Below are 23,455 nucleotides of genomic sequence, written 5' to 3' on the forward strand. Positions count from 1 at the left end.
TTGGAACATCTTCAATTGATAAGCGCACGTCACATTCCTCCCACGAAATTCCTGTTTGTGACTGATATTTTCCTTCAATTACTTTGGAATCCCCGTATATTGTATAGTGTACACAATTCATTGATAAAGTAAACAACAAATAGCAATATAACAATGACGATAACAACTATTTGCATTCAATTCGGTTACATTATTTTTATCAACTTGTTATTTTTATTCTTATTAAAAATTTATGAATAATAATGTTTAAAAATTGACTTTATAATTCAATTAAGCTGTTTTGAAAATGCAAATAGCCTGCGAATACAAGTAATACATACTTGTAGATAGCGCTTCCGTGACTAAAAGAAAAAATAACTAAAAATACGGATAGTTTTTTTCAACTGATTTTAAGTATTGGCCATATACATGCCCTTAAAACAAACTTAAAATATATAGCTAACCCACATTCACCGCCTATCATTATCGGATCAAATCAATATAAAATGAAAATAATGTATTTGATTTGTGTTTTTTTAGTTTATGGAGAAAAACAAATAAATTACTTCGTATGTTAATATAAACCAAAGCAATATTAATTTTACCATTTTATTACAGCTGGACCAATTTTTATGATTTTTGTGTTTTTGGATTTCTTTAGTGTCTTCGTTCGAAATAGGCAAGTATTAAAACATGATATGCACCAATAAAATAATCATTAAGAAAATCTTCAATCTTCTCGTGTAAAAAACTTTACCGTATTGTTAATTTGAAAATCTGAAATCTGTTCATTAATTGAATGATTTTTACTACGAACTACTACTTCTGGATACACAAAAGGTCATTGATCTAAATTTTATTGCAGAACTAGGTTACGAAAGTTTGCTCTGCTCTTATATCTGATATTTAATAGTAAATAATATCTTAATTATCCTGGGTATATAGCATATATGTAAATATAATATATTTGTTATAGCTTACTTTAAATTACTTATTTGTTTGTCTTAATAACTTTATTTGCTAAGTACATACATAATTTTATAAATCAATCATTCGAGCCTTTATTTATTTCGCGATATTGAGTGACTTACCTGAGGCTCGCAGCCCACAGTTGTTTGAAGGATATTAATAGGTCTCGATAAATGTACCCGTTTTAGCTATTTATTTTTGTGTCAATAAATTTTTAAACTTTAAGTAACCAGCGTCTGTATGATGTATGTATATATATATATATATATATATATATATATATATATATATATATTTATATTTATATTTATATTTATATATAAATGTATATACATATATATTATATATATACATAAATATACACATATATATAAAATATTGTACTTTTATTCATATGTTGACAATATAATATCTGTATTTTTAAATCATTATCGCATAACATTTAAATTTTTTATTCATTAACAAAACGAAAAAATGTACATTATTTTGAAAAATGTAAGTAAATGTAAATAAATGTTATTGTTTTATACGCAATAATTCCAACTTTGTATTATTTTAAATCTCTCCGAAATGTTCTCATAAATGTTTTTGGCAATAATTTAATAGTTAAGTTACTCTGAATTTCGTTTTTTTTATTTTATTACTTTACTTAAACTGTATATGTTGTATATTTTGAATTGCTCTAATTGTTTTCGTGTCGTGTGTATTATATATTTAACTCAGAAAGGTAAAATCACTGCTTTAGCATTAAAATAATAACATGACATTAAAAAAAAAATTAGTACCGACTCCTATTTTACTCGTTTACAAAAATTTATGATTATTTACCTAGATTTAGTTATTATACAAATCATCTTTTAATGCTTATTCATCGAACGGGTGCTACTTAGTTTTTTTGTTCTTTGTTTTAATAATACAGAGATACCTACCGTGTCTAATTAAAATGAGTAATGAAGCATCAAGAACCTAAAAATCTTTGATTACTCAATCATTTCAAACCAAACTAGTATTATTATAACGAAATTGTTAATAATTACTACAATTAACGCTATTATGATGATTTTTGCTTGAAAATTGTGCACGGGACAGTACTGGGAAAAAATAATGCACAGTTCTATGTAATCGTTACGAAAATAAAGGTATTTTACAAAATCGAAAAGGGGTCAAAAGTATTTATTATTAAAAGTACTAATCGTTGTTAATTAATTTTAAAATATTGTACTAAATTAATAAAAACCTGTAACAGTTTATTTTATTTAATTTTTTTAATAAGTACTGAACACAGACGAATTGCTTCTCACTTATTTATGGAAGGATTGAATTTCACAAACCGTATTTTAATATTTATCGCGCTTTATCAAAGTATTGCAAACCCTAACGTGCACATAACACTGGTTGGTTAGAATATAAATAAAATATCCACGTTTGACAAACAAGTGCGTCCACAAACAACTAATTCGAAAAAGTAGCAACGTACTAACAAAACAATTCACAATGACCGGATGAAATGAATGAACTCTAGAATACCCTATTTATTCCAAAAATATGCCTGTTACTACATTTTTTGTTAGATAAGTAACATTGAGTTTTTATACAGATCGATTTTTTGTTTACATTCATAGGTTAATACTCTTGTTTTAAATAGAAACGATCAATCACTAATTGTGAAGTTACCAATTAAATAGCTCTTTTATTTATTTAACTCACTTCTTTAATTCAAGATGCATGTACAATTTTATTCAAATATAACATGTGCAAGCAGCCGGTCTTATTGGAAATCTTCCTTCGGGGAGGTAAAGTCAAGCTGTGAACTTTCTACGGCTTATAATTATGAATATATTGTCCATCTAATTTTTTAATTTTACTTTGATCAGTTTTATTATAATAACTGTACAGTTAGTTATAGTTACGTCCTCTGCGGTACGCATAACATACTGCGATCGACAACCCGCCTGCCAAGCGTGGCAAATGCGTTATATTCCCCCTTGTACATCTATTTCTTAGGTTAATTAGATGCTATGGGATAGGACTAATTTCGTAATTTCCTGAACGTTGCCCAGCCGAATTACATCTCTCTCAATTCTGTCTGAAAGTGAGAAGGAGATCGATTCAAAAATTCGGGACATCCTGGAAAATTAAAAGTTTTTCATATTAATTTTTTTATTTATTGCATTATTTTGCAATAATCAATGGATAAGTAATTATTTTAAATTTAAACCTGCGCTGATAATAAAATAAACACCGATGAAAACCGAGTGTCATGATTTTGTTAAAAACTTTAAATCATTTAACTTTGCGAAATTTTGATTTTGTTCAAATATTTATAACTTTTATGAGTCGTTCACGAACATTTGTCGGCTTGAAACCGCAAACGAGAAGGAAATTAATATAAATAAAATCATTGTGCTATAAACGGGCGCATCCATTCACATCGGCAGCGTCATCACAGTTTTAAATAGCTTTTAGATCTCTCTCTACATTATTAAATATTTACAGACATACAGGTAAAATAAAAAAAAAACTTTGGAGAGTACATGTCTAATAAAATAAGTAAGATAAATGTATATAACAAAAGATATTTTGCTTAATCTTTGCTAAGCGCAAATATCGAGTGGGTTTTCCCATATTAAGGAAAGGCGTATAGTGTATCTTCCCTGGAATTTCTTCTTCTACTTCCTAACTAATTACTAATTAACGCTGGCGCTTTTTTAATTGTAAATATGTTTAGCGTTAAACATTTTCCTAAATGTAAAAGTGTGTCAAAACATAATAACCTAAACCTTAGAAAGTATTTATTTCTTGCTTCCGCTTAGGTGATATAACGTGGCTTCACAATTCGGTGAAATCCAATACGAGGGTCAAACTGAAAGTTCTTAGAAAATCAAAAACTAAGCATTCTAGCAAGTTATTAGTTTTATTATAACTTTTCAAAATAGCGTCCATTTACATCAATACATCGCTGCATTCGATGGAACCATTGAGAAAAGCACCTTGCCCACTCGGCCTTAGGGGTCTCTTCGACGGCGTTTTGAAACGCAGCCACTGCTTCTTCGGCGTCCATAAAATGTTTTCCTCGAAGTTTTTCTTTTATTTTCGGGAATAAATAAAAATCGCAGGGTGCGAGGTCGGGGCTATACGGCGGGTGACCCAGTAATTCCACGTCTGAGGTCGCCAAATAGTCGATCGTTTGCCTGGCGGTGTGCGACGAGGCATTGTCGTGATGAAGGAGGATCCTGCTGCGAGGTCGTTTCTCTCGAACTTTTTCCAAGACAAGTGGCAAACAGTTGTTAGTGTACCACTCTGCATTAACCGTTTTCTGATCCTCTAAGACAACTGTCGCGTAATGACCTGTCTTTCCGAAGAACGAGGCCACCATCTTTTTTCCAACACTTCGACCTCTCTTCACTTTAGTTGGCAACTCTTCGGAAGGAAACACCCACTGAGCAGACTGTCTTTTGGTTTCCGGATCATAACAGTAAATCCAGCTTTCGTCACCCGTTAGTATGTCGAACACAGCATTTGAGTCACCTCCGTTAAATTTTTGGATCATTTCTCGGCACCAATCAACACGGCGGAGTTTTTGAGCCTCGGTCAAATTATGCGGTATCCAGCGGGCACAAAGCTTCCTGACCGCTAAATGTTCATGGAGGATTTTGTGCACTTGACTCATACCTATGCCTAGACTTGTCCGAATCTGCTGATAGGTCACTCTTTTGTCAGTCTCTATCATACGCCGCACAACACTGATATTGTCTTCAGTCGTCGCTGTAGAAGGCCGTCCCTCACGCAAATCATCGGTGAGATTAGTTCGACCACGTTTGAATTCATTAAACCAGTTGTAAACTGTGGCACGAGATGGGGCTTCATCGTGAAAAGCCAATCGAAGTCTATCATAACTTTCTTGTTGACTTATATGACATCGAAAGTCATAAAAAATCATTGCACGAAAATTTTCTCGGCTTAAATTCATTCTGACGTGCACAGACAATTTTCAATTTGCCGCCAAATCGTAAAACAAATGACAAATGAATGAAATGTATACTCAATATTATTGGTAAAGAGTTCTATTTTGAAAATTTAAACTTATTTTTTTAATATAATGCTTTTAAGTTGCCAGTTCTAAAAACTTTCAGTTTGGCCCTCGTATTTAGATCAGAATTTAGATTTCTATGGGAACACATAAGCTGACCTGAAGTTTGTTTGTTCCGAGGTTTTCGGGGAAGCTTTCGAGCCTCGCTATCTATAAAACGAGGTTAGGCTAAGTGCCGCCTGCGGCTTATATTTAAAACTATAAATGACACTTGAGCATAGTCACTTGAACATAGTCCATATCAAAAAAGTGTGTTAACTACGTTGACAAAGTAACGTCTGAAAGTACTGACTCACAGGTAAGTCCCGAGCAAAGCAAATTTGTGCTAAAACATAATGAGGATGCAATGTTTTACGACAATTATTTGTCTACTCCAGTATGAACCCCAATCAAGCATTAACCTAGATTAGTTATATCGAGGGAATAACCGCTGGGCTCTGTAAAGAATTTCACTAAGCATGCTGATACATCGATGAATATATTAAATCAGGAAAGTAGTCTTTTCGCACATAGTATATTAAAACAAGTAATATAATCTCTCTGGCTGTATTTTTGTATCTGGCTGGTTTTGATGACTAGAAAGATTTAATTAAAAATAAGACATAAATTTTTATAATTTTACTTACTTAATAGGTTTCTTTATTTTTTTTTTTCAGGTAAACCAACGAAGGCTGTACGTTATTACTTATGCATTAAAATATTAAAAATAGGCAGGAAAAATAAAAATATTTATCACAAAAATATTTTAAACTCAAATGAGAACTAGGGTAAGTCGATAAAAGAATACATTACTCAAACAAAACCGATAAAGAGAACTTTGTAATAGTGAAAATAACGAAAGAAAAACCCAAGTATGTCTATTCAATTTTATTTCAATACAGATTATTTTTACACATTATCCTTACAAATGGTGGTTTATCGAGAGCTAATATATAGCTTGCTATTACATTGACTATATCTATAATTAATGAATAGCATTTCTTTTGATGAACATAATTGCGAAGTACTTGAAAATTAAGATTATAATAAGTATAAAACATAAGATTATATATTGTAACTGGACATTGAAATGTAGTTTAAAATAACACTTTAATACGCTATAAATATTTTATTGTGTAGCGGTTTATAAAATCATCCTTTTATAAGGTAAATCAAAGATAATTATGTTTTTTTTCAACAAAATCTAAGCAAAATATTTATACATAAATAAAAAAGTTTTACAAACACTGCTAGAGAACAGAAATGTCAGTTGCTTATAGACAAAGTTAATATAAGTTACAATCTACTCATAGAGCTCTATCATCGTAACCAACGCCATAATACAATTCTTTGAAACAATTAGATTGTTTTTTCTACTAATTTGAAGAAAAAACTTACAAACTTTTGTGTATTTTATCTGAAAATAAATAAAAAAAATTCTTATTTTTATTTAATTTAAATATTTTTCTAAATAATTGCGTAAACACTGGCTTGTATATTTTGTATTGACTAAAAATATAACGACGCTATCCGTCGTAGGAAACGAAATAAAATAAAATTAGAAATTGTTCAGAAATTAAATTTACGGAGTTCAACTTTTAGCCAGTACGTATATTATTTCTGTCTCAGGTTTGATGAAAATACGTGAAACAGTTATTCTACAATCAAAACATGGCGGCAACCAAACCCGTAACCCAATCAAGCAAATATACATTCACCAATTACATAACAAGACATAGCATTCACTCTTAAAATTAAGCAGCTTTAATTCATTCTTTATAGTTAATTACATTACTACGTTCTAAATATTTTTTCCAAGCTTCAGAATTTCGTTATTTACAAAAAAAATTACCTGTAATTTTTAATATGATTTGAAATTGTTTTCCAATATTATAAAAGAAAAATAAACATACATTAAGAACAAATGTAATAGACAAAAATGTAAAGATATAGAAGTATATTTTGATTGAATATAGAAGTAGAAAATAGTAAATGAACGTTAATTATTACGTTGAGTGAAATTTTTACAGTAATGATTTATATTATTTGGTAATTTCGATAATATTTTTTAATCCACAAATTTTATATAATATTAAAACCGTATAATCATATTTCCTTTTCGTAATTAAAAAAACATAGTAAAAGGATTTACCCTCGTAAATTAACTTTTGAAATTTTATTAGCAATGTAAACTTTATACAGAACATTCATTAATAAACCGAATCGTTTTTGTAACAGCTTATATATAAGTTTATTATCTATAAAACAAAGGTTAAAATTTTCCTGTGTAGTAATAATATAATAATGCATACAAAGAGACATATGATGATATATCATAGATTTTAATGTAGAATTTTAGAATTCACAAATAGGTGTGTGAACATTATGACAAGAATGTTTCGAAATGTCAACTTAATAATAGGTTGAATTGAAATGCGCCGTTGTAGCGGCGCGACGGAGCACATGCGGTTGGATATTCACGTACCCGCCGTCTACCACTCGGACTATTCGAATATTAATCTGTAATAAATTGAAATCAAAATATTAATAAATTAAATAAAAATTCAAATTATAAAATGCCTCTGTTTTTATATGAAAAAAACCAGTTAAGTTACCATTTAAACATTTGCCTTAATATGGCGTAAATAAAACTTGAGCATTTAAAAAAGGGTCGACGGAAGGATTTTTCTTGTAAAGACTTGTATTCTATTAAACATTGTAATTTTTCAGCAGTTGCAAACAAAGATCTGGACATTAGTGATGGCCGAAGAATAGAGGTATGGCCTTCCGAACCAAGAGTTGAAAAACTATGGATCTATTATCTTCTACACAAGAACACAGGCGACAAAAAGGTAAAGTATCTACAGTCCTAATAAGGATACAACAATAAAGGAAACATATCTAAGACCGCTTGCCATCATTAAGCTTGAGCAACGTGAAACTTAATCGTGACGTCGTCGTTACGTACACGAAAATGGTTTTTCAATCGTATTCGTAAAATGCAGTCACGAATTGGAATTTACAAGACGTCGTATTTTCCAGTGCGTCGTTTCTAAAAAAGATAAACGGGCTGTCGAGCAAGGGAACTTTGTTGCTTGTAAGTTTCTCCTAATATGTAAAATGTAATATGATGTTAAGAAAATACTCATGGAAATCGATACAAAACGTAATTAAATATTATAAAGGTAACTAACATAAAGAGTGATTAGTATTGAGTTTTTCTTGTGTAATACAAAATAAGACCAAATCCTTATTGTTACTTTATTAAAAGTGAATGAAAAGATACATAAACGATAAAGTAATGCACTAACATATATATTACTTCGCTGCTTGTCATTGTGTTTGTTATCTCTATTCATCCCATTCTTTAATGTTATCCTGATCAAGTCAATGTTCAGCCATAAAAGAGAACTTTTGAATTGGAGTTATAAACGCATTTTGAGTGACAGCCAAAGTCAAAGTGCCCTCACTGGATCAATATATAATATAATGACAATTAGCATATTTGTATCCGTTATTATTGACATTAAGTTAGTTATGACATTAACTAATTGCAACAATTTCACTAGCTTTTATCACTTACTTTCTTGTATATATACAATTTACCTAATAAAGAAACCTTTTTACACTTTCACTTTTGTGCCCTAATGTAGTTCGTAATCTAATATGGCACTTGGCCATAAAGCCGATGCCAAACTACCACCAGGATATGACATACGGCAATTGCAGAAAAGGCATTTTCAGTTTTTTATCAGAGAGGATCTCCGGCATCCCTGCCTAGATCTCTTCTTATAAAAACTACTTGTAAATGATCTAAAAAGTAAGGTAATTTGGGTCTTCATTAGCATTTATTTTAAACTGAAAGCAGAAATTAACCACTAAATTGGTTTGATTCCTTGCTTAAATTAATGAATAATTTAACCGTATTAAACACCTATATTATATATGCAACGAGTGAAAATAGATTCTAGTAATTGTTTTTTTTAATAGTCGGTCAAATAGCAAATAACATTAGGTTGATTTACCTCATGCTTGGAGATGGTGCGAAGGAAATATTTTTGGAATCGAGAGGATAGTGCCCACACGGCACCGTTATCGCGCTCTGCCCACCGTACCTCCGCGCAGAACTGCAGCTTCTCCGCGTCCTGCGCTAACAACCTGTCACATATAAGCATTGGATATGTTAAACATTTGCGAACCTATTCATCGTTAATATTTCTTTTAGCCGCAGGACATCCACTGATGGATTGTTGTGCAGCATCCTGAGGAAGCCTATATCTCCCCCATGGTTTAATAGGAACGGTTGAAAGCGGCTTACATCATATTATTATACATGCCGCGCTTGCTGGCCCGTGGTCCCCACTCCAGGCACATTAGTCATCTGTTCAGCGTACTGCCATCTAAGCTTGTTAATATCGTCTATCAACGATGGCACGATGCTCATTCGATAAATAACAATTACATTTGAAGGTTTTCGTTAAAATAAAAGTGTTCTAAGCCGGCATCAGTTGTTAGATATAGGCACTGTGCAAACCTTTTGATTTACTCTTGTTAAACAATATTTTATCAACTTAACCATACTTCTGTAATCTGTTAAATACTATAAAATTTTAAACATTTTAAAAGTTTCGAGTTAAATTAATAGAATCCCTATTAAAGTTATTTTCAAAGATCAGGTTTTTTGATATATAAAAATAGGAAATGATTAATTAAATATTATTACTTATTGCCGTTATTAAACCGATAGAAATGACGTCTGGTGTATTAAAATCACGTCAAAACAAACAGGTAAAACTAGAACCTTCGTCATATTTATATTTACACGTATCTGTTTACTCATAGACGTATGGTAATTAGAATAGTAAGAAATATAAATTTCAACCCGACACTAACCGACTCCTCCTTACATTTATCAGAATTTATATCTAAAACAGTATGTATAATGTAATTTGTAATGTGCATAGAATCATGGTAGTCTTTAAGAATTTGCCTCGAGTGATATGACCTACCATTGTAATTTTTTAGCTTTTTAAACTGTTTTCTTTCTTTATAGTGTACGTATACAATGTAAAATACTAAATTAAGTGAAAAAAGCTTCTTCTTCTAGAACAATATTATGAAAAGGATTACGAACTTTACATGTTTGTTAATTTCATTTCAAGTACAACTAATTTTTTTAAAATATGACAGAAAAACTGCTATTTTTAAGAAAAAATTAAGACAAATAATGTGTCAAATTTCAAATCCCATCTTTACCATTACAACATTAACGTCAAGAAATGTAAAATCAACGCTCACTTAGTAGTACCAAAAATAATCATGACATAATAAATAAAAAACAAAACTTTAATTATTGTCCCGTCCACATATGGAATTACTCTTTTCCATGATCCTTTTTCATATTTGGAACGTAGTTAAATTTAAATTTCGAAGAATTAGTATTATTATGTACGATGACTGTCATTTATTACAAGTGTTTGTTTTACACACATTTCAATATAATTACAATGTTATTTATTTGTACAAATAAATAATGTAAAATGTAAATAATACCGTCAAGATAAATACATATGTAAATATTCTTGTTATTTGATCTTCGTTAACTTTAGGTAAACATTTTGTCAATAATATTGTATACTATGTAATTTATGTATGTTTACTTTCTGTACATCTCTCTATAAAGATACATTTTATTAACTTATGTGATTTGCTTATTATTTTCTAAATAGCATTGCCTTATTATATTGTTTGCATATGTTAAACTTACATATGTTATAAATACGTAATAGTATAATTGACGTTTACACGAGAAATTGCTGAAAACGAATCATAGTGATCATCATTATATCTAATAGACAGCTGATAGACGCCCCCTGCAATGGAGCGCCCATATTCGCTGCCTGCTTCCAGCGACTTTCTGCGACTTTCTGCGACATTCATTATGTTGTCGGTTCTCCTAGTGGGGGGTATACCCACGCCGTGCTACTTAGGTCTTCTGCAAATCTCAACATTTCGTAATTCCGATTTATATATTATGGTTTAATCATGTTACTTACTTTGAAATAAATTGAAGCTTTTGTTAAATAGATAGGTACGTATACGATTTAAGAACTGTTTAACTACAAAGATACTTACTAGGCTTTGTGACACATTGCTTCTTAATATTATAAATTCTTTTTAATTTTACTTGACAAGTGTTTCACGGACCTGTGAGAGTTGGTGATAGGATTCCAAGCAACGAGTGCAGTCTCAGTCATGGGACTGAAGATAATGGTATCGTCTCTCGGATCCACTGACACACCAAGACCTTGAGATGATTTCCGACCCACAAGATTCACGGGCAAGTCAGCTCCCTCTGCCAGAGGACCAGCGGCCAGCACCGCCGTTGATACGCTGAACAATCTGAAAATTGACAACAAAGATGATTTTTAAAAAGTTTACCAAAAAAATATTTTGCTAAGGTATACTTAAATAGACTTTGACAAAAAAAAATACGTTTGTAAGAAAAGTACTTAGGATGGCCCTCCGCAAAATAACACCTGATTCCATTAAGTAAAAAAAACGTTGTTATACTTACTAACAAATAACCTAAACCTATTACAGTATGAATGATTTTTAAGTGACAATATAGTAACACTGTATTAAGGACACAAGTATAACTGTATTAAGGACATTGTTAAAGTGTAATAAAAAAGAAACCATCTGAGTTTATTGTAGGCTCTTCTAAAATCAGGCAGCGCTTGGAACTTTAAGCTCTAAGTTGAAGGATGCCATTATAGATGATCTCAACATGTTTTTAGTTTTTGTCAAATTGAGCTCTCCTAACATTCTTCTTTTAACGTAAGCAAGTGGTTTTAAGTAAATATTAATATCAATAAAGGAATAGAATAAGTACGTCATCTTTTAACAAACTTGGAAGGAATCGACAGTAAAATGTTTGTGACAAACACTATTGTGCCTAGAGCTTTAAAACACCCACCAAAACCTTAACGATTGAGGTAAACAATGCAAAGTGATTTACTAGAATCTTTTCTTTTATTAGAATCTCCAAATGTACTATAAATAACATTATAAAATTATAACAACTTTAGAAACTTCTCTTAGGCTATAACTTTATTTTATTTTTAACGTAATGTTCCTGATGTTTAATTTTTATCATCTTTGTTAACTGTAGGAACAACGTATGCGCCTTTAATTATGTGTTTAATAAGTAGCATTTTAAAAAAGAAACTGTCAAAAACGAAATGTCTATTTTAAGTGCAAAAATTTGAATCGAACTCTTTAAAATATTGTTAAAAATTACATAATTAAATAATCTGGTTCGATAAGAGTTCGAAGCAAAACATTAAAACTGTATTTATGCTCGAGTTACCTAAGTTACTGACCTTTAATATACACACGTTACATAAAAGCAAAATGAAATTGTTATAAAAAAAATCCGGATACGACAACACTCAATGTTAATTATAGAAATTATTGTGTTAAAAATAGTACAATGCCACCTCATTTATTGTTGAGTTATCTAAAGGACGACGTGAAATGTGACTGCTGACCTAATACCAACTATTTTCCTGTCCCCGTTCCTATCACATTAACATCATAATACAATCACGTAATACGTACAATTACGCATATACTATAATAAAGTATTTTTATAAATTACAGTTTCATGTAATTTATATGCCAAAAAATATATACAAATTTCAATAGTCTTGTAACGTTTTTACTGTTGTACCGTAAGCCTCTTTTTAAAAAGATAGTACGAGCCCTAATGAACTCTTAACTTTCACGCTTTAAGCTATATTTAGGAGCTAGTATGTCCAAAACGAGATACACAGGCTCCGAATTTAAACCAAGAACAAAAATGTCGAAAGTCAGCCGAACGGAAAGAAAGAAAGAAAACATCGTACAAAAAACCAAGCACCTAAATATTTTTTTTACGAAAAGACGATTGTCATAGGAGGTACTCACGAAACTTAATAAAATACTGGGTTCAATAATTTAATCACAACGAGCCTTTGAGTGTGTTTATTCTCACCTGTCAGTGGCAAGAGGCTGGTAGTATAGAAGACCCTGGGCTGGTGAATGCGCCAACCCAACAACGCCGTCCATGAGAGTGAACTTTTCACCGGAGATGTCGATTTCGCCCAGATTAGGGTCTGGGTACATGGAGGCATGCGTCACGCGCCATGCGTTGTCTCGTCTGCTGTCATAGACGATAATACCTGGATAATTAAAAAACATTATCATTAATAAACTTCTTTAATTCACTTCTTCTTAATACGTTCGTCCGTCCACTTTACGGATAGATGTTCTGCGCTCCGCTTGTCAATATGTGGTCTACTCCAAAACCTTTAGGCCTCAATCTATGATCCGATAAAGTGTACAAAATAATTGGATGTTTTAGTATTGCACAGTTTTTTATGTAATACTTATGGTTATATTTAAAGTAATATTTTGAAGGCCGATAAAATAATAGGTTACCGAGTACCATTTTCGCTAGTCAGAGAGTCATCTGATTAAGAAAGACAGCAGGAACAGAATATTCCTTTCTGTTGTAATTACGTTAAAAGTAACTCAAAACAAATTAAATAGGCAACGAAAGAATTAAAAAGATATGAATTTCCTAATAATGTTTCATAAAGATAATACTTATTATGTTAGTTTACATATTATACTAGCGCAAGAATTGGCACAAAAAATATTTCAAACCTAAAGTGCAACTAAATAAGAAATGAAATCAATTGTAAATGATATTACTACAAACGCATAAAAGTAGTAATGAAAAATATTAAAATTGATAAAACTACCAAGGTTAAGTATGATTTCGCACAATGCGTAACGCAAGTCGACCATGGAATTAATTGCGTAAATTGTAGTCGTTCACAAATAAGACCTTATTAATTTTTAATTTCACTTTTAAGTAACATTGCTAAAATCAATAAACAAAACTGTTTTATTTAAAAAAAATTAATGACGAAATAAAACTAAGTATAGCGACCATAAACATTGCCATTGTGACCACAAACAAGCCACGTAGCACGGAGTACTGATGGCCTCTGGGGCCTTGAGTTTCTGCAGTGGAGACCACAGACCGACAAGTACAACGTAAAATAGACACGATGGACAAACGGCGTTATTAAAATCGTCGGAAGACGCTGGATGCAGACCGTTTTTAACCGGTCTCATATTCAATTTAGACGGATAAACAATTATGATGGTGATTGATTTTAATGTATAAATAATCGACTATTCAACCAACGCTTAAAATCTCTATTCATAGCTAAAAGTTTTTTAAACAGTAAAGATTCACATAATTAATTTTATTTTCCTACGTTTATTTATCTTCGGTGCTGTAAACTGTTGCTACCTTTTTTGGTTAATCGAGATTCAAATAAAATCACACTTTCTGTATAACTTTTTCTCTTAAATAACCTACATTCACAGCTTGTTTATTTTTAATAGGCTGAAATAACATACTGATCACGTAATACTCTAGAACATTTTTGTTAAATATTGAAATGAAAACCTTATGACGCAACACGCATCGCGAAACAATTTTTTTGTTATGTAAAAATATTTTACGGAACCAGTGCGTTAATTTAATTGCCCATATATACCAGGGGTGGCCAAGCTCCTTAATAACACGAGCAATTTCTTTTATTTTAAATGTTTGCGAGTTGCAAGGAAATATGCATTTAAATATTGAAAACATTAATCATTACTATTATCATGTCATTCAATAGACGTCCACTGCTAGGCATAGGCCACCTCCAAGATCATCACGACGTATGTATCTATATCGTTAGTCCATCTAGTAAGAGACCTAACCACACCACATCTACTAACTTGTGGTCGCCACTAGAAAACCTATCGGCTCCAGCGGCAGTTTCACTTTAACGAGCAATTCGTATCACCATATTTCTAATTCGATCTCGCAGCGAAATTTTGAGCATAGCTTACTTATAAAGCCCATCTTAAACAACCACGTTACGGATCTATAATTCTTCACCGGCGGAACATATAAATAAAAGTATTCGTTGTATAATTACTCTAAGTCTTTCATCTAGTTTAGAGTATTTTGAAATACATGGAACGATAATGTTTTTTTTTTTCAAATACTCATATCATAAAATTTAAAATTGAACTCTTTTACTTTTGTTGAGAACAACAAATATAATCCTTCAAAGAGCCGCAAGTAGCTTGCGAACCGCACGTTGGCCTACTCTGATATTCACTATACAACTGGATTGTTTACGTCATACGAAGAAAGTACAGACGTGTACACGTCACGGACGCTCCTCGCTAAGGAACGATAACAATCGTGTATAAGATCTGTGCCAAGAACGGACCAGTTATTTTGATGGCCTTCGTAATAACTGACGCTTTTTGACTATTGTTCACATACGTACTACAATTGCTAAACAATAAAAGACTAACAAACTACATATTAATGCTTGCATTTGCTTATACCTCTGTTATAAAAAATGGTAAAATTTTATTATTCTAAAATAAACGTGAAGATAAATTTCCGAAAAATATAAAATATTATATTAAGTTAGTCTCTTAATTGAAAAACAAGCACACCAAAAATACGTGTAAAATAATTGAGATTTATTTCAACTTGTAACAAGTGGTTACATAAAACAGTCAGGAGGAGAAATCATTCGTTATGAATGACGTACCAGTTTTTCTTGTAAGCGTATAAACGTATACAGAATGTACTTATTATACCAAAAACTTTTTTTATATATATTTCGGTTACGGTTTTCCTTGTTTAGCAACAATATTCTATTTATCAAATAATAGATATTTGCCGTAGTTCAAAGTGAGTCATTTATTAGATTTTAACGCGCCACCGATTGTTGTACAAAGTTACAAAACAAGTGGCAACAATATCCATTCCTACTACTATTTTACATCTTTTAAAAATACTGTTACAAGTATTCTTATAGTAGTCGGGGGCGTCGATCAGGGGATCCTAATTACCTTCTGATGTACACAAGCGGCAGGACGTAGAGATAAATAGACGTCAAGCCGTCTATTCTCTAAAATCTTTTACATCTTATAAATCACGCTTTCCTCTTACTGCAAACATATCGAAGCCAGTGACCAACAGCTTCGTGCATTTTATAATAATCCCTTAATAATATCCTAGAGTACCCGGCGATAAATATTGCAAATCGACCTTAGGAAAGAGTCAATTGGCTTCGTAAAGTACTATCTCTGCAGTCATAGAGTACTATCTCTGTCCCACACTACCTATGTGACGTTTTGTCAGTCGTTGTATTTCGCGCGACAGAGATAATGCTCTATGAAATCGAAATTGGCCGATTGTCTCTTTCCAAAGGCCGATGTGCAATATTTTCCGCCGGCTACTGTACCTGTACCTATACCTTCATTGATTCTCAAATTTCTTTCTATTCTATGACTTGATATCCATAACTAAACTTTTCAGTTTTCTTAATTCATTTAATTTTTCATAAGGTTATTATATTTATTGTTTACAATCTGGTAGCTGGAGTCTGTTTTGAATAAAGAGGATTTTGCATAGGAGATTCCCGTATTAAAATAATTACTCTATTTAACATTACATTTATAGTATCTTTTACATAGACCATTTACTTTTATCGTTTTTTCAGCTTTCTGGGATGAACAACATTCATTTACAATTTTAAATGTTTAATTGTAGTAGCACAGAATACGGGCGTTGCTAATGAAATGGATCCCAAATGTAACTGATAATAGTGATTTTCGCATTTCAATCAGTGTAAAAAAACGTAATGGGGGATGCTGTATAATGGAAAAACAATTCAGAACAATAACGTATTCTTGATTATGAATGGTTAATTTTATTTCATTTGCATTTTTAATATCCTTTTATAGAAGAAAACATACATAATCAGTAAAAGTATGTTTGTATACAATGTACATTAGATGGTTGCAATTAATGTGTCAGTACCCCACACATTTTATCGAGATTTTATCAACACACATAGCGCCGAAGTGAGATTTTTACGATATAATATAAATAATAAACCAAATGCCTTTAAATATTATATCCAGACACGGGGAACCACCCTGGGTGTTATTTTCAAAATATAGGCAAAAAAAACAGATGTTTTTGAGAGGATATATCATATCACGATTCGAAGACGTTTAAAAGGAACTTTACATAACTCGCGCAATCGTGGAATCGGCCGCTTACCTTACCGCTTAATTTAAATAATTAAATCACGCACGAGAAATAAATAATAACGTTCAGGTATTTTAATGTACGGTAACAAAGATTTATTTTAAAGTACATTGACAAAGTTAGTAAAAATCTTAAAACAGTTTATAAAGGAAAAGTATTTATCTTTCTCTTTCAACCAATCCTTTCTTTCGATTTAAAGTGAAGACACGTTTTAAGTGAAAACTATCAATGCAAATACGCTTTTATTTTGGCTGAATGTAGAGAATATAATCCAATAATAACTGATCGAGCCGAGATTCGGCTAAGATACTTTCGACTTAGAATATTAAACGCGTTTTAAGTAACAATACTAGTCGGGGCATTATATTGCTGGCTAAGAAGCTAAATCACTCTATGAAGCGTCCACTTGTGGTATAAAGGACTTTGTTACCTTCTATTCCGTTGGAATAACTATTGAAATTGCTCGAACCGAGTTTCTCGATCGCATTTACTACAAATAACTAAGCGCGCTTATACGTGATAAAGTAGTAAACGTCAAAGAATATTTTGTTACACATTTTAGCTTTAATGGCATTTATAAACTACGCGTGCTTAAGGTGACAAATTGAGAAACGGGCTAACCCAAAACCTCGTTTACTTAACTTGGCTCGAGAGCTCCTCGGAAAACCTCAGCTTAGACTGTTACATCACATGCATTATTACCAGATTAAAATACCAATGAGCTAACAGCGTTTAACAACCTCATTAGCAAGCTCAGTCATTCAACGAGCCATGTCTTCATGGCTCGTTGAAGAAGGCTGTGCTCGGGATATCTCTATGACCGACATAGCCTAGTGGTTTTAAAAGTTGCAGTCACACCGACAGATGGATTGCCACTGGTGCTTTAATTTTCCGATGTCCAAGGACCGACAAACGCAACGCGAGGTGTCTTCCCACAAGGTGAACAAATGATCTTTTTAATGCGGTTGGAAGACGCCGAATGCTAGTAGTTTCCTACGGGTCTTATTAGAATTCTATGGAGAAGACCCATGCCCAGCAGTGGAAGTTTTATAGCTAAAATGATAACGCTGATAAAGACGTGTGTCAAGCATTTAGAACACAAGCTACCTTTTAAAAACAAGCATCGATTCACTACGAAACCGCAGTCAAATACATATATACAGTAGCCATTGCGACGAAGTCGCCATGTTATGTATATATGTATTACGTTACCATAATACAAATTGTGTACCGTTCTGAAAGCTATGACCATCGTACATTTACCATTCTTATCAGATACTATTAAAAAAAAAACATAAGTGTTCTTTTAGGAAAATTATACCATTTACCAGTTTCATTTACCTCTAAGAAATTAAGTTATTACGTACACGTACTGAAATCCACTAAAGCGATGTTAAATGAGTAGAATCGAATTCGTATTAAGTTAATTACTTGTTTGTAGAACGCATGATTTAATTGATCAACGGAGCACATCGATTTCTGTTTTTTAGTGTATAAACGTTAATTATGATGTTGCGTAGAGGATCAAAATACCTACGAGCAATTCTATTGTAATTGCTACCGCAATTATTCAATATTTTGTTCGGAACGATTAAAACCACTGTTAGGCAATATTATTAGGCATAATTATTTTTTTAAATGTTCTAATAAATATGATTGTGTAATATGTGTTTATGCTATTTATTATGGGCACTGGATGCTGTTAAGACAATATCAACATCATCTATTCAGCCGTAGGACGACATCTGCTAGGCATCGGCCTTCCTCTAATATCTCCAATGGGAAGTTCAAAGCGACCTGCATTCACCGGCTTTCGAAGACCATGGTCTAATAATTATGTAGCTTGTACTATAACAAATTATATAAATAATATATAACTCAAATAAAAGAAACATTTTCAATAAAATTTGTGTTCCGAAAAGCTTATCAAGATCATCTGACCAGCTCGTAAGCATACATTCTGTGCGAAGCTTGCTGATCTGTTGTCTCCACTCCATAATATTATGGCTCCAGCGGCAGGCTGTTCTGTGAGCTATGTGGCCGGCCTTTCTTGTAATTTCAATTTGCCTGGACTATGTCTATTACTTTCGTTTCTCTTCTTATCCCCTTTCTGTTTCAATCACATAAAGAAAGTCGGGACTTTCTTTAAAAGCCTTCTCTAGGCAGGTTTTGCGACTGTGAGCTTACTAACGATGTCCGAAGTGAGATACCACGTTTTATTGCCGTAAATTATCACTGGTAACAAACATTGGTCGCAAACGTATGTGTTGTTTCTTTTACTTTTTTTCTTATTTCTTTTTACATTTAACATAACATTTAGTAGTTCAATATTTTTAATTTGCAAAAGCAATCAGCCCACTGGAATAATAAAAACTTCATTCTAAATGTAAATCACTTATTAACATTTTTTAATTCTCTATGGCTAAGCTAAAGCATATCAAATAGTCTCATATAAATATTAAAATTTACAACCATTCAAGTTTATCTAATTTTAAACATTACATATGTTATATTAATATTAACATATATAACGTATATATTACCATTTAAAATTATAATAAATGTCAATGTGTTTTAAAAAGAACAATAATGTTGCGGGTTAACCCCAAAATTAATAAATATAAAGAAGATAAATACATAAATATGTAACCAATTCAACATAATGATTGCGTTTCATCATTAATATATCACGTCCCTGAGCGTTGAACACGGGCTTATGGAAAACCAACGTATAGTATTTCTTTGGGCTTTATTTTAATTTTTAATTTTGATAAATCTAATTAATAACAACTTTATAATAATAAGCTAAAAAGCTCTATTTCATTTTGTTTAATTTTTTATGTTGATTTTTATCTTAATTTTGTGTATTCTTTTCACGAGTATTGTGAACAATAAATATTATATTGAAATGTTATTATTACAAAAATTTTATCCTCCACACAAAAACATAGCTTCGTTAAGCATATTATATAGTTGACATTCTTTTTTAGACCTTAATAAAACCTGTGATTGCCTATAAGACCCCTTATTATACCAACTTGCATATTTGTGTTTACGTACCGTTCAGGTTTTCGAGTAAAAAGTGAAAAGCAGAAACGCACCGTTGCCTCGTAAATTACAATATTTGTGTTGATTAAGGAAAGCGGAGAGATATTGACGATGCTGCCCATTTCATGTAATACGTTTACCAACTAATTATCTTATGTAATTGTCATTTATCATTCACTAAAAGAGACATTTTCCACTTTTCAACAGAAACATGTCTATATTATTTATTGCATCGTTTAATAGACGTTGAAATGTAACAAAATATAAATGGCATATATGTGCCGGAACTCTGTTACTTCCAATGGGGCCGGTAGATGGCGTTACTGGTGACGTATATGACAGTTGCATTCGCATACAAAGGCAGCGCACGGTTTATCGGGATTTCGTTTTATATGTCAACGTTCAAATTCGGCATCTGTTAACCTCGAGCCCAAAGAATTCGTAAAAGCTAGAAACGCTAGCAGTGCCCATTTTCAATAGAATACATTCGAATCGGAATTAATCAACAAATAGGAATTAACGAAGAATATGTCAGGAATAATCACTAGAAGCTAACGATATGTAAGCTATTTGAAATGATCTCATAAAATTTCACGCACAAAAGAAACGCGTGACATTTAAAAAAAACTAGCAATATTTAATAAAGAATTTAATCTTTTTTAATTTTAAATCGACAATGCTCACAAGAGGTTAAATCTATGTTGAATAGAGTACTAGCAAAACCGCTGTGCTAGCCCTTAGGAGGTGAGATGGGGCCGAGGAAAGAAGAGAATGAACCTGCCACCACGTGTGTTTACGGTGGGCTTACGAAACGGAGGGGACGAAGAGCCCTTACTCCCATCCATATATAACAAGAGAAGAAGAGAGATCTTTATAGAATAAAAACGTCTCGCTCTTTTGGTGATCAGGTTATGACGAACAAATTCTTGTGCAACAAATGTTTGCACTCTTTCATGTGCAATTTGTAAAGACATCGTTTATTTGAAAGTTATCGAAAAGGTATCTCAACAATATAAAATAAACGATAAAACGCATTAGCCGTAACATCGAACCAGTAAAACGAATTCCAATGTTGAGTTATATATTAATTACAATGAACAGCTAAACTTCCCCAATTTATGTAAGTAACAGAACCTATCTAACGATACACAGTATTATACTCGTTATAGAATATCAAGCGCAACACCACTTTTCGCTTATAACCTTGAGACATGAGATGGTACGCCTCATTAGTTCAGGAATCTCGCTAGTTACGGCGCTCTCCAACCGGAACCCATTAATGTTTACACTTCAATATTTCGATGCTCACCTAGGCAGTCTCCGACAAAAAAGCGAACTTGCCGATAATCCACTTCTTTCTCTCCTTTTTTTTTAAATGCTTTTTATTTTCAAACTAGCGGTTTAAGTATAAAACTTGGTCAGAATATTTTTTGCATTGATAATTTACTTGAAATTATTAAGAGACATATACATGTTATGCCATAAATTGAGAAAACCTCTTGAGAGAACATCGAGAGAACCTTCATGTTAAACAAGGACAAAAAATGTTATCTTTGTAAGAAATTACAAGGACGGCAATGTTTCCAAATTCAAATAAATAATAGTCTTAGTTGCCTGAACACTACGTATTAAAATAATTCATACCGTATCCCTTTATGCATTATTTACAGCAATTTCCAATCATCTGGAAGTAAATATTCGAGTAACATATCCAGTCCACACTATTTATTACCTTCCTGCTCATCACACCTTAAAAACTGTCATCTTTCATAACCGGCTTACAAAGCACACGACTTGAATAGTAGTGAATTGTGTTATTGATAATAATGTATGCATCTATTTGAATTATCCATGTTTGCTGTGAACATAACAGATCTCATTAATCTCCCTTGCATGCTTCTTTGTATCCCTATTCATAAATAATGCTACCATTAACAATGATATGCTGTTAAAAGCTTTATATAAAATCCTATGTAAACAAAGCATATTTACGATTTTATTTGTGATATTAGGTTAAGGCATCCTAAAGAAAATATAAAATATTATAATTTGAATTAACGTATAATTTTTGATTATATATTATTTCATATTGAGATTTATATTGCTCTAATTTATGTTATATATCATAACTCAAAAGCGAAGATATTTAATTATCATTCGTCATTAAATAATGGTAATAAAAGTAAGGCCTAAAGGATCTAAAGACCTGGTCATGTTACTAATAACTGAACCGAGGAAATAATATATAATTCGCCTTCTCGGTTTTGAGTATTGAAAATGGATAGTGATATTAATATCACCAAAAGTAACATTTGAATGCCTTCGAGTCATATATTGAAATAAATCAAATATTTATTATTAAACACGAGTAATTCAATAATTAATATGACTAATAAAAAGAAATTAAAATTGTGGGGTCAGAAGTGTTTAATTTAATATTTAGCATTTAAAACAAGTGATCAAAATTAAAAAAACCTATTTAGGATTATACAAAAAGTAAGAGTGAGTATTGTTTCATTGTTTCAAGGTATGTAGTTTGTTAAACGAGTGCGCCTTACAATTAAAAACTAAATTTAATTAATGTTTCTTCTATAAAATCCTGTAACTAATATAAATTGTTGTTTGGTTCATATGTATGACGATGTCTTAGCTATAAATACTAAAAGAATTGCCAACATTCTTCAGGCCAGATAACACGACAAAAATATCTTATAATTTTATAACATAATATCTATTCAGCATTAGCTTTGCATATACTTTAAGCACCATGTTTATTATATATATATCTACGCTAATTTTAAGTTACAAAATAAAGATTAGTTTCATCCTACTAAAATAAAAATATGTGGATTTTCAACAAGACCTGTACTGTAATAGACATGTATATCACTGACAAGTAGTTTCAACAGGATGGTGCCATGTGTTACTCGCCCACCGACACTATGATTTTTTTGGAAACTAAAATTTTCTAAGCTCGCAGTCGCTCATCGTGCCATGGAGAGGATTATGATCAGAATTTCTTTACGCGATCAAATGAGGAATGAAGAGAAAGTAACCAACATAAGCCAGCGGATTGACAAGTTGAAGTGGCAGTTGGGAGGTTCTATTGCGCGCAAATGGTCGCTAGAGCCTTAAGGTTCCTTTAAGAAAATTTCCCGCTCAAATGACTCTACAGAATTTTTAGTTACCCATAT

General features: G+C 31.7%; 1 protein-coding gene across 1 annotated transcript in view; it reads right to left on the reverse strand.

Annotated features, from left to right (window-relative positions):
* Nucleotides 1-7,123: 7,123 nt before the first annotated feature.
* yellow-e (L-dopachrome tautomerase yellow-e) overlaps nucleotides 7,124-23,455 on the reverse strand; it is a 30,084-nt gene continuing 13,752 nt past the window's right edge. The window contains exons 4-7 of the mRNA XM_068775446.1: nucleotides 13,056-13,242; nucleotides 11,225-11,419; nucleotides 9,043-9,175; nucleotides 7,124-7,537 (exon numbers count right to left, since the gene is read on the reverse strand). Coding sequence (XP_068631547.1) covers nucleotides 7,430-7,537; nucleotides 9,043-9,175; nucleotides 11,225-11,419; nucleotides 13,056-13,242 — 623 coding nt within the window. The 3' untranslated portion in view covers nucleotides 7,124-7,429. The remainder of the gene's footprint in view (nucleotides 7,538-9,042; nucleotides 9,176-11,224; nucleotides 11,420-13,055; nucleotides 13,243-23,455) is intronic.

Source organism: Battus philenor, unplaced genomic scaffold (genome assembly GCF_028537555.1).
Source record: "Battus philenor isolate CCGP_79_NKW_IND1 unplaced genomic scaffold, ilBatPhil1.0.hap1 SCAF_9, whole genome shotgun sequence".
Classification (NCBI taxonomy): Eukaryota; Metazoa; Arthropoda; class Insecta; order Lepidoptera; family Papilionidae; genus Battus; species Battus philenor.